This window comes from Equus quagga, unplaced genomic scaffold, assembly GCF_021613505.1.
Source record: "Equus quagga isolate Etosha38 unplaced genomic scaffold, UCLA_HA_Equagga_1.0 158947_RagTag, whole genome shotgun sequence".
NCBI lineage: Eukaryota > Metazoa > Chordata > Mammalia > Perissodactyla > Equidae > Equus > Equus quagga.
The window spans coordinates 39-9951 of record NW_025797076.1 but is presented as its reverse complement, the minus strand read 5'-3'; the positions used below and the strand labels follow the sequence as shown (position 1 = coordinate 9951).

Sequence of the window (9913 nt, the reverse complement as noted above, 5' to 3'; positions counted from 1 at the left end):
ATATGGCTAGCTAATGACTGGTGATCTCCCTCCTCCACAATTCTTCAATTGGTTTTCACTCCACTGGATAAATCCCACAAAATAGAGAATCCATTGGTTGGGAGGCATTTTCTTTTAAGAAGACAAGCTTTCTAAGTCATTCACCCACTAGTATGAATTTTCCCAGGTTGCTTTGCTCCATTGCAGCTGATTCAGGCAAGTTTTAAGCATGGGGCTCCTGGGAGAGTCAGACCCAGGTGGAATCTCAAAGGTGGAGGCTTCCAGCAACCTGAGAGCGTGGGAGAAGAGCAGTAGGAAGAGAAGGGGTACAGAAAGTGAGGGGCACAGATTCCAAAGACAAACCTGGCCTCTTTTAAGTGTGCTTCCTCCAGGAAAGGAACGCAGCATTCTTCCACTTGTTTCGCTCCCTCCTCTTCCTCTGTACTGCACGCACCACTGTCCCAGGACTCGGCCCCATTGTCATAAGCATAATATTATGCAAGAGCATAATAAGGCCCATAGGCTAGTTAGACACCCAAGAACCCCACATAATGACATTTCTGTGGGGAGGTCGGTCCTGATTCCCCAAACCACTGACCCACAAATGTGCTCTGGGTTAGCAGCTACAGGAAAGTGGCCCATTGCTAAGTGGGGTTGGCTCACCAAGAATCCCAGCATCTGTCTCACCAGGAGAAATCAGGGTACACTGAGCTCCTTTGACATCTGTTCAAGGTTAAGTGCACCTTAGACCAACTTTGTCAAAATATTCAGCTTGACAAGCTTCCATGCAGCCTCTTTTCATTATTTGAGAAATAAGCCAACTCTCCATTTCTTGTTCTCTGCAGGTGCATCCTAATCGTGGGATGTGGTTACAATGGAAAGCTGCCCAAATGGAAACTTCTCAGAACATGGCACAGGGGCAGGGACAATCTTATCGGCAACCTTTCTGTTTGGGGTTAGGATAATGGGTGACGTTTGGAGGCTGATAAGGCAGGTTTCCCGAGGACTTGTGCTGTATATAAGGAGCAGCTCCTTCCTCTGCTATACGCCTTCCACCCTTCTTCCCTTCTCTGGAGACTTGGGACCCAGGAAGAACCATGAAGTGGCTGCTGCTGCTCAGCTTGGTGGCGCTCTCTGAGTGCCTTATCTACAAGTGAGTCTGGGGGACACGCTGCATGAAGAACAGCTTCCAAGGGGCTGCTTCCCTTCACTGCCTGTCACCCTGTCTTCTTTTCCTCCCTTATTTTTCTTCTTCCATTCTTCCTTCATACAACTGCTTCCTGTGTTCCCTCAACTTGAGTCTCCTTTCTTGTCTCTCTCTCTGCCCTTTTGTGGAGGCAGTCCTGTAGATGTGGTTAACAGCCCCAGTCCTCAAGTCCAGTGCGGCTTTGGTTCCCAGCTCCATCACTGGGCCAGGCGACTTTGGGCAACCACTGAACCTCTTTGAAACAGGGTAGAAAAAATGGGAGCATCTGCCCTCTTGACTTCCTTCCTTCTTTCTCTCTTGGACAAGCTTCCTTTACCTTCAGGGCCTTCCACAGCACCCCATGAGTAGGCTCCTTCCCCAATTATACTTCCTCCTCCAAACCATCCCATTTGCAAATGCTCTGCCACAGGGTTCCACTTGTCAAAAAGAAGTCCTTGAGGCAGAACCTGCGCGAGAATGGCCTGCTGGAGGACTTCCTCAAGCAGCATCCCCGCAACCCAGCCAGCAAGTACTTCCCCAAGGAGGCCGCCACCTTGGCGGACACCCAGCCCCTGGAGAACTACATGGATGTGAGTGCAGGGCAGGTGGTGTGGGGGTGCAGCTCCGAGGACTTGGCTCAGAGGAGAGAGGAGGTGTCAGGGGTCATGGAAGCTTGACCAGGCTCTAAGCCCCAAGGAAGTAACCCAGGGGTCTGCTCCCTGGATCTCAGAGGCACAGGAAAGGCAGGAAATCTGACAGTCAGAGACGTTGCTCTCTTTCATTTGTTCGTTCATTCATTCATTCAGTGTTTATAGATGAAGAGCACCTTCTTATGTGCCAGGCACCGTGCTGGGCCCTGGGAAAGCAGCAGGGAACAAAACCAGGCACAGCCCTTACCCTATGGGGCTCCCAGTCTAGTAGGGAGAGACCATCATCACTGAGCATCACCATCAATGCAAAGTACAGCCAGACTGAGGGCTATGCAGTGAAGGTGACACTGTGAGAGGGTGGCAGGTGGCGGGCAGGGACACCTCTCTGGGGTAATGAAGGAGAAGCAGGGGTTGGAGAGGACAGAAAAGAGTCCCAGAGAGCAGGACAGCTTCTGCCAGCCCCTGAGACAGCAGGGAGCAGAGTGCATTTGAAGAAAGGAGGCCAGTGTTCAGGGAGAACAGAGAGGGAGGGAGGCGCAGAGTGAGGCCTGTGGGGTCGGTGGGTGGAGCCAGATCAGAGTCTCTGATGAGGTCTGTGTTCTCATGGCCACTGAATCATCTTAACCAGGGGGGTTGACACGATCAGTGTGGAGTTTCAGGAAGCTGGCTGACTCTTCCATTTGGGACCCAATGGCAACACCCTGCCCTGTGGTAGATATTGTGTGTCACCTGTGTGAGGGCACAGGGTCAACAATAGGAAGCACTGTTGCCTGTGGTTAAGAACTTAGCCTGTGAAATCTGCCAGACCTGGTGCGAATCTGGACTCTAATGGTTCCGAGCCACGTGACCTTCAGCAAGTCATTTAAATTCTTAGAGCGAGCCCCAGTTTGCTCGTCTGTCAAACAGCACCCCAGATATCTACCACCAGAGGGTTGTTGTGAGTAACTAACAAAGTAATGGCTTTTTGGAGGCTTAGCACAGGGCCTGGCTCTTGGTAAGAGCCTGGTAAAGTCAGTCCATTTATTCACTTAACAAATATTTATGAAGCATCTCCTATGTGCCAGAGGCTCTGTGCACGGAGGTAAGGAAACAGTGATGAAGAAGCCAAGTTCCTGGAGCTTTATTATAGAAGAGAAGGCAAATAAGACACAAATAAATAAGTATGCAAGATAATGTCATGTATTGACAAGAGATGAAAAGAAAACTCAATTAGTTAGACTAATGGAAAGAAGAAGAATTGAGGAAGGGCAAATTTACATGAAGTGGTCAGGGAGGGCCTCTTGGTGGAGGTGATCTTTGACTAGAGCTCTGAATGATTAAAGAGAAGGAGCAGACCAAGGAAAGGTCCAGAAGAAAGATTTTCCTTGTGTAGGCATAGCAAGTGCAAAGGCCCTGGGATGGGAACGAGCTTGTCATCATCAAAGAAGAGCCAGACCAGCGTGGCTAGACCTGCTGGCAAGGGAGACAGGGCTGCCACTAAGAATAAAAATCCTGACAAAAAAAAAAAAAAAAAAGCCCTTTCTCAAAACCCACTGTACACACCTTGATTTAGGAACAAGATATCTCCAGCGGTTTCCATCTTTACCTGACTTCTTTATCTCCTGATCGACATTTTACTGAATCAGCATTTCAGCATTTACTCTGCTGGCTGCTATCAGGTTACCTATTGTCCTCTGAGACGGTGTGTTCTCTGGAATGGCACGACTAAGACATTCAGGAGGAGAGCTGAAGAGGGGACAGCAGATTCTTATTAGCTGTTGATGGTGCTTAGAAGAAACAGACAGAGGGTAACAGGGATGCAATCAGGGAAGACGTCAAGGAGGAGGGGAGGCGAGGCTGTGCTTTGAAGGATGGATGCACTGGACAGGGAGAGAAAGGCAAGGAGAGCAGTGAGGGTGGGGAGCTGAGGGGAAGCCCCACGAGGTCCTGCTCCCTGGGGAGTCCCAGGATGGGGAGTGACCTGTGCTGTCCCCACCCCGCAGGAGGCGTACTTCGGCACCATCAGCATCGGAACTCCCCCTCAGGAGTTCACTGTCATCTTTGACACCGGCTCCTCCAACCTGTGGGTGCCCTCGACCTACTGCTCCAGTCTTGCCTGCTGTGAGTGCCTGGCCCTGCCCGGGACCCCAGGGCCCGCTCACCTGGGAGCACTGAACACTCAGGGGCTTCTAATAGATCCAATTTCAAGCCTGCTGGAGTCCCTCAGGGATTCTCTCTGCAAGCATATCTTGAGTAGCTACATGCCCAGCACTGGGATTAGGTGCCCTGGGGATAGAGGGTGAATCACACATCGTCCCTGCCCCCAAAGGGATTCAGTCCAATGGCAGATAGCAGCTCTCCTGAACAACCACAGCCCAGGGGACCCAAAGGGTCTTGGGGCTAAAGGGCTACAGGAGAGACAGCAGGGTCAAGAGCTTCACAAACAAAGTGATTCAAAAGCATGACTGAGGAGAACCATGATCTCACTTTTAAAAGAAAAATCATTGGTTTTCTAAGGAAGAGAGTTTGTCATTGGGAGTCATGGACAGTGTTTCCAGTTCCTTCCTCTGTCAGCTTTTTAACCTGACTTTTAATTCAGTGGAGGGGCCCCTGGAATCCTCCCCTTCATAATTTGAGCTGTAGCATTGTAAAGCTGTGACCGTGACATTGTAGCTGTGTCATGGGCTGTTCGCAGTGTGCTGTGAATGGGCTCCTGCCATGGGCAGCCGTGGGCTCGCTCTGCTCAGTGTTTTCCTGGGGTCCTTAGGAGGACTGTGGGGTTGGCTGGGGACCTTCCATCAGGCAGTCGGTGCCAACTGGTCCAACCAGGCAGGAACATAACCTGGAGATGTTTGGGCTCCAACATATGGGGAAAGGGCACCTTTCCACTCCAAAGCCCCACCCCAAACCAAGGCAGCACCCCCAGAAAGACATCACTGGCCACGATTCTTGCTTGGGTTTTGAGGTTGATGATGTCACTTCTTGTCCTCCCAGCCGACCACAACCGCTTCAATCCTGAGGATTCCTCCACCTACCGGGCTACCAGTGAGTCGGTCTCCATCACCTACGGTACCGGGAGCATGACAGGCGTCCTTGGATACGACACTGTCAGGGTGGGTGCCTGCTGGCACACCACCTCTTCCTGCTCAGCCCTAGGGCCAGCTTCTGGGGACCCTGGGGGCCACAATGCACCCCCAGAATAGGCTCATTCCATCAATATGGATCTCAGTGACACCAAAGTAATCTGGCTGGGGGAGGAAGGTGAAGAGGTGGCAGAGATGTCACAGACATTTCTAGGTGTGATAGTAGTGGGTAAGGAGGTGCTACACCTGGAGCTATTAGCTGTCCTCAGCCCGACCCAAGCTGAATACTATGGATTGGGGAGCGAGGTAGGAAAAGGCTTAGTTCTCTTTAAGCACCTCCTTCTCTTTCTCTGCCTTTGGCCTGCTGCCCCTTCCACTTCTAAAGCTTCAAAGCCACCCCCCCTCTTCGGTGTGGCTGGGATCAAGGGCTCTAATTTGCCTGGGGTCTGCTTTGTATCCCATCATTAGACACAGGAACACAAAGGACCCGTGTTTTCTGCAGCAAATTCTCACACCAATTCGCAGACTGTGTCCATCTGGAGATCAGCCACAGTGGTTACTTTCAGCAGAATAAGAAGCATTCCCAGAGACCATCCCTCTCCCCTCCTTCCAGCCCTATGCCCAAGAAGACAAGTCCTACATGAGATGAACCAGGGACACTCTGTGCCCAGGGCTGGTGCCCTGCAGGGCTCAGTCAACACAAGCTGACTGTGGACATCTTGGTCCCCCCCACTCAGGTCGGAGGCATCGAGGACACCAACCAGATCTTCGGCCTGAGCGAGACAGAGCCCGGCTCCTTCCTGTACTACGCTCCCTTTGACGGCATCCTGGGTCTCGCCTACCCCAGCATCTCCGCCTCCGGGGCCACTCCCGTCTTTGACAACATGTGGGACCAGGGTCTGGTTTCCCAAGACCTCTTCTCCGTCTACCTGAGCTCGTAAGTTGGGCAGGGAGGTCACGGTCACCTGACCCAGAGGAGGGCTGTATGGCGCTGGGTGGGGAGAGAGGGTCTCAGTCAGCATGGGATTTGAAAGGTCAGTGTCTAAGGCTTGAGAGGTGTAGCTTTGGAGAGAATGGGGCCAAATCTCTCTCTGATGAAGCATCTTCATTCATCTCATTTACCAGCTGAGTCTTTGTCACCTTAACTTACACAACTCAAATGTCACTAGTCATTTGCTCTCTAGCCCCAGTCCCCTCATCATTGGCCCCCCCAAAGACCACAATTTAAAATGAATCTACTAAAAACAGGGGCCAAAATTCCATAGTGATGAAAAGAAGATTTGATGGAGACATATATCTTAAGCAGTGAAACAAATGATGAACGCAAGATTATGTCATTTGTTAACAAAACCTAGGTTCCAGTTGTGACTATGAGTTAATTCTAAGAATGAATAAAGAATAAACCAGTGTTGGTTTTGGTTGAGTCGAGGTTATGCAGGAATATCTGAGGGTGTCGTCAGTTTCCCGAGGCACTCAGCTTTCCTCTGATGCTCTCATCCTTCTCTTTTGAAGCCATGGTCATTGTTGATATTATTCTTCAATTGTGAACTCTTGTGCTCTACACTCATTGTGTTGCATTATACTGTCAGATGTTTACAGGAAAGTTGATGTAGGCTGAGGTGAGCAAAATGATTTTTCTGTGGCCAGTACTTTGATGATTCATTTCTTATTATCATCCACATTTGCCTCCCTATCTAACCAGAATCTGCAGAGATTCAGAAACTGAATATTCCGGTAACAAGGAGGAAATCTAAAACATGTGGACTCTTTTATCCTCTTGGTCTCTTAACATTCAAGTCAGCTCCTAAACATCCTCTGCCCTTATGGGACTTAGAGACTTCTTGGGGCCATCTTCTCTCCCCAACTAGATCAGGGCTTCTCGATCTCAGCACTGTGGACATTTTGGACACACAACTCCTTGCTGTGGGGGGCTGTCCTGTGCATTGTAGAATGTTGAGCAGGCTGCATGGCCTCTACATACTAGACACCAGTGGCACTTCCTACCCCAACCCAATCATGGCAATGAAAAATGTCCCCAGACCTTGGCAAATGTCCCCTGGGGGCAAAGCTGCCCCTGGCTGAGAACCAGAGAACTCTACTATCAAGTTCTCAAGAGCAAACGCTGTCCCACATTCACTTCTCTTGAGGTCCCCACAGCAACGAGAGTGAGGGTGTGGTGGAACCACAACACTGGAACCAGAAAGACCTGGGTTCTCATCTTGGTTCTGGCCCCCCCAGGCTGTGTGACCTTGGGCACATCGCCTCACTTCTATGAGCCTGAGATTCCTCACTGTCTAGTGGAACCAAGAATAATAGTGTCCACTGTTTGGGTGTTGATGTGAGGATTGAATGAAACCCTGTCCGTCACACTCAGCACAGCTCCTGGCACTGGCAAGAGCCCAGTGAAGGGGATCTCTTAGGACGCCCACAGCAGATGTTCAGTTGAATAAGTGAATTCCTGTCTTTTCCCCCAACTTTCAACAGCGATGACGAGAGTGGCAGTGTGGTGATGTTCGGTGGCATCGATCCTTCCTACTACACTGGAAGCCTGCACTGGGTGCCTGTTTCTAACGAGGGTTACTGGCAGATCACCATGGACAGGTGAGATGGCCGTGGATGGGCACTGTCCTGGCGTGGGCCTCAGATCTCATTTCCTTATAGACTCCTAGTTAACTAAGCTTTCCAGAATCCCCCTGGAACAACCAGCCAGGGAAACGTACCCCAGGAGGAGAAGGTGGAAGTTGGCCAAGCCAGAGAGACGCTGAGAAAGGCCCCTCCCTGGAGGAGGAGAGCTGTCTGGAACCCCAGATGCTCTGCAAGGATGAGACAGCCACTCTCCTTCTGCTCATGGACACGGGATACCAGCATCCCTGAGGACAGCTGGAGACTCAACAGTCCACACGTCTTGGCATTTAGAGGAACTAAGAACTGGCACACGCTCCTCCCACTCCAGGAAAAATGTCACTTTCAGTCTAGGGACAGGGCAAAATGGCTAAGAAGTTGTTTCAGCCCCTTCCTTACCCTCTTCGCCTTCTGGGATACCCCTCCTCCATGCAGCTTCATTCCCCCGCTGTTCCTCCCCCGGCTGGCCTGCTAGGGTGACTCCAGGTTTCCCAGGTGTCAGCAGTTTCCTGGGACTCAAGACTTTCAGTTCTAAAACCAGGACAGTCCTGGGCAAACTGGGACACTCGGTCCGCTCACGTCTGCCCCAGCCGTGCTAAAACTTCCTCAGTTCCTCCCACTTCCACCCCTGCTCCTCTCCTCTCCATCCCTCCTTGCATGCCTTCCCCTCTGCCTTGTGCGTCCTCCTCCAGCTCTTCATCTCCTTGGCCACATTGGGCTGTTTGCTTCCCTGGGAAGCCCTCCCTGGTTGCTCCTTACCTCCAGCACCCTCACCCTGGATTGTGTTTCTGTTCCCCTGTCCTGTACCCTGCTCATGCGGCTCTTCTTCTGTCATAATTTATTTTCCCATATAGACTGTGAGCTCTCTGCAACCAGAAACTGTGAGGTTGCCTCATCTGGAATTTCATCTCCCAGGCCTAGCACAGAGTAGACACTCAGTGAAGATCTGTTGAGTAAATGAATGAATGAGGGCGTGAAGGAGAGAAGCTGAAATTTTATCTATTGGCCAACAGATGGGGAAGAGGGACCCTCTGGGGTGACTTGGTTCCTCCCTGGGCAGATGTTTTCCCTGGAGGCTCAGGGGACCCTCTCTTGCATCTTGCTTTCAGCGTCACTGTGAACAGAGAGTCCATCGCTTGCAGCGGGGGCTGCCAGGCCATTGTTGACACTGGCACCTCTCTGCTGGCTGGCCCAACCTCTGCCATTGACACTATCCAGAGCTACCTTGGGTTCAGCGAGGACTCCTCTGGTGAGGTAAGTGAGACTTGACTGCCCCATTATAGACCGAGGTGGTGGGTCCGCCATGCAGAAGGAAGGCAATCCCTTCCAACCCTCACTCTTTCCAGGGGGTGATCAGCTGCTCATCCATCTACAGCCTGCCTGACATCGTTTTTACCCTCAACGGCGTTGAGTTTCCTCTGCGTCCCAGTGCCTACATCCTAGAGGTAAGGGGCCTCTGGGCCTCCCACCTACATGTGCCCCCATAGAATTTGGACACATATTCCCCCTTTGCATAAGGGAAAGTGCACTTCCACAAGCTGAAGCTGACATCTGCTCTGGACAGCTGCTGGAGAAAAGAATACGTTCAAATTAAACGTGTGAATGAGACTTTGGATGCAGCGTCCCCAAGGGGAAAAGTGTGACAAACAGTGGTGACGTGAAAATAAGATTTCTAGTTGCACCGCTGCATCCTTGCTTTGTTTCTCAATTACCAGCCCATTGATTCTGAGCCAGTTGCAACCTGTTTTTTTCTTTCTTTTTTTTTTTTTGAGGAAGATTAGCCCTGAGCTAACGTCTGTCACCAATCCTCCTCTTTTTGCTGAGGAAGACAGGCCCAGAGCTAAAATCCATGCCTATCTTCCTCTACTTTATATGTAGGATGCCCGCCACAGCATGGCTTCACAAGCAGTACGTAGGTCTACACCCAGGATCCTAACGGGCAAAATGCAGGCACCGAAGCAGAATGTGCGAAATTAACAACTGTGCCACCAAGCCGGCCTCAGTTGTAACCTGTTTTAGCCACAGTTTCTTAGTCTGATATGCAGTTTTCCTCATGCTCAGAGTGTGGTTGGGGTAGTCACATGATATTGACCATCAATGCTACAAATGGTTGGTTAAATGGTGATCCTAACGTCCATAGGGTCAGGGCTTATGGCACCCCTGCTGTCTCTACCAAGTGACAAATCTTTAGTCAAATGAGCCACAGGCCAACTCCTTCTTTCTATGATAATGCAAGTAGAAAACTCCTCTTGCTCAGTGGGTCAATATTATTCAGGAAGTAGTACTGATGTCGAGCTATCCCCCCCTCAAAGAAGTTGATTAATTTGTAGGGGGTCAGCCCTGACCAATGTGGTTTGGGGTGGTGGGTGCAAAGCTCCCCAGGAGATTCTAATGTGCAGCCAAGGTTGTGGGCC

The 9913-nt window shown here is 50.9% G+C and overlaps 1 protein-coding gene across 1 annotated transcript; it reads left to right on the top strand.

Moving 5' to 3' along the window:
* The first annotated feature begins 1076 nt into the window (after window positions 1-1076).
* On the top strand, window positions 1077-8986 carry LOC124233183 (pepsin A-like). The gene is made up of 8 exons (XM_046650337.1): window positions 1077-1132; window positions 1596-1755; window positions 3798-3915; window positions 4789-4907; window positions 5615-5814; window positions 7362-7478; window positions 8609-8753; window positions 8846-8986. Exons 1-8 carry the CDS (start codon window positions 1077-1079, stop codon window positions 8984-8986), a joined length of 1056 nt encoding a protein of 351 aa, XP_046506293.1.
* Window positions 8987-9913: the final 927 nt, after the last annotated feature.

Excerpts from the sequence above, each read along its gene's own strand:
- LOC124233183 (XM_046650337.1), top strand. The coding sequence starts at position 1,077 with ATGAAGTGGCTGCTGCTGCTCAGCTTGGTGGCGCTCTCTGAGTGCCTT. Across the intron at positions 4,908-5,614 it reads TTGGATACGACACTGTCAGG|GTCGGAGGCATCGAGGACAC; the intron begins GTGGGTGCCTGC and ends CCCCCCACTCAG. Across the intron at positions 7,479-8,608 it reads TGGCAGATCACCATGGACAG|CGTCACTGTGAACAGAGAGT; the intron begins GTGAGATGGCCG and ends TCTTGCTTTCAG.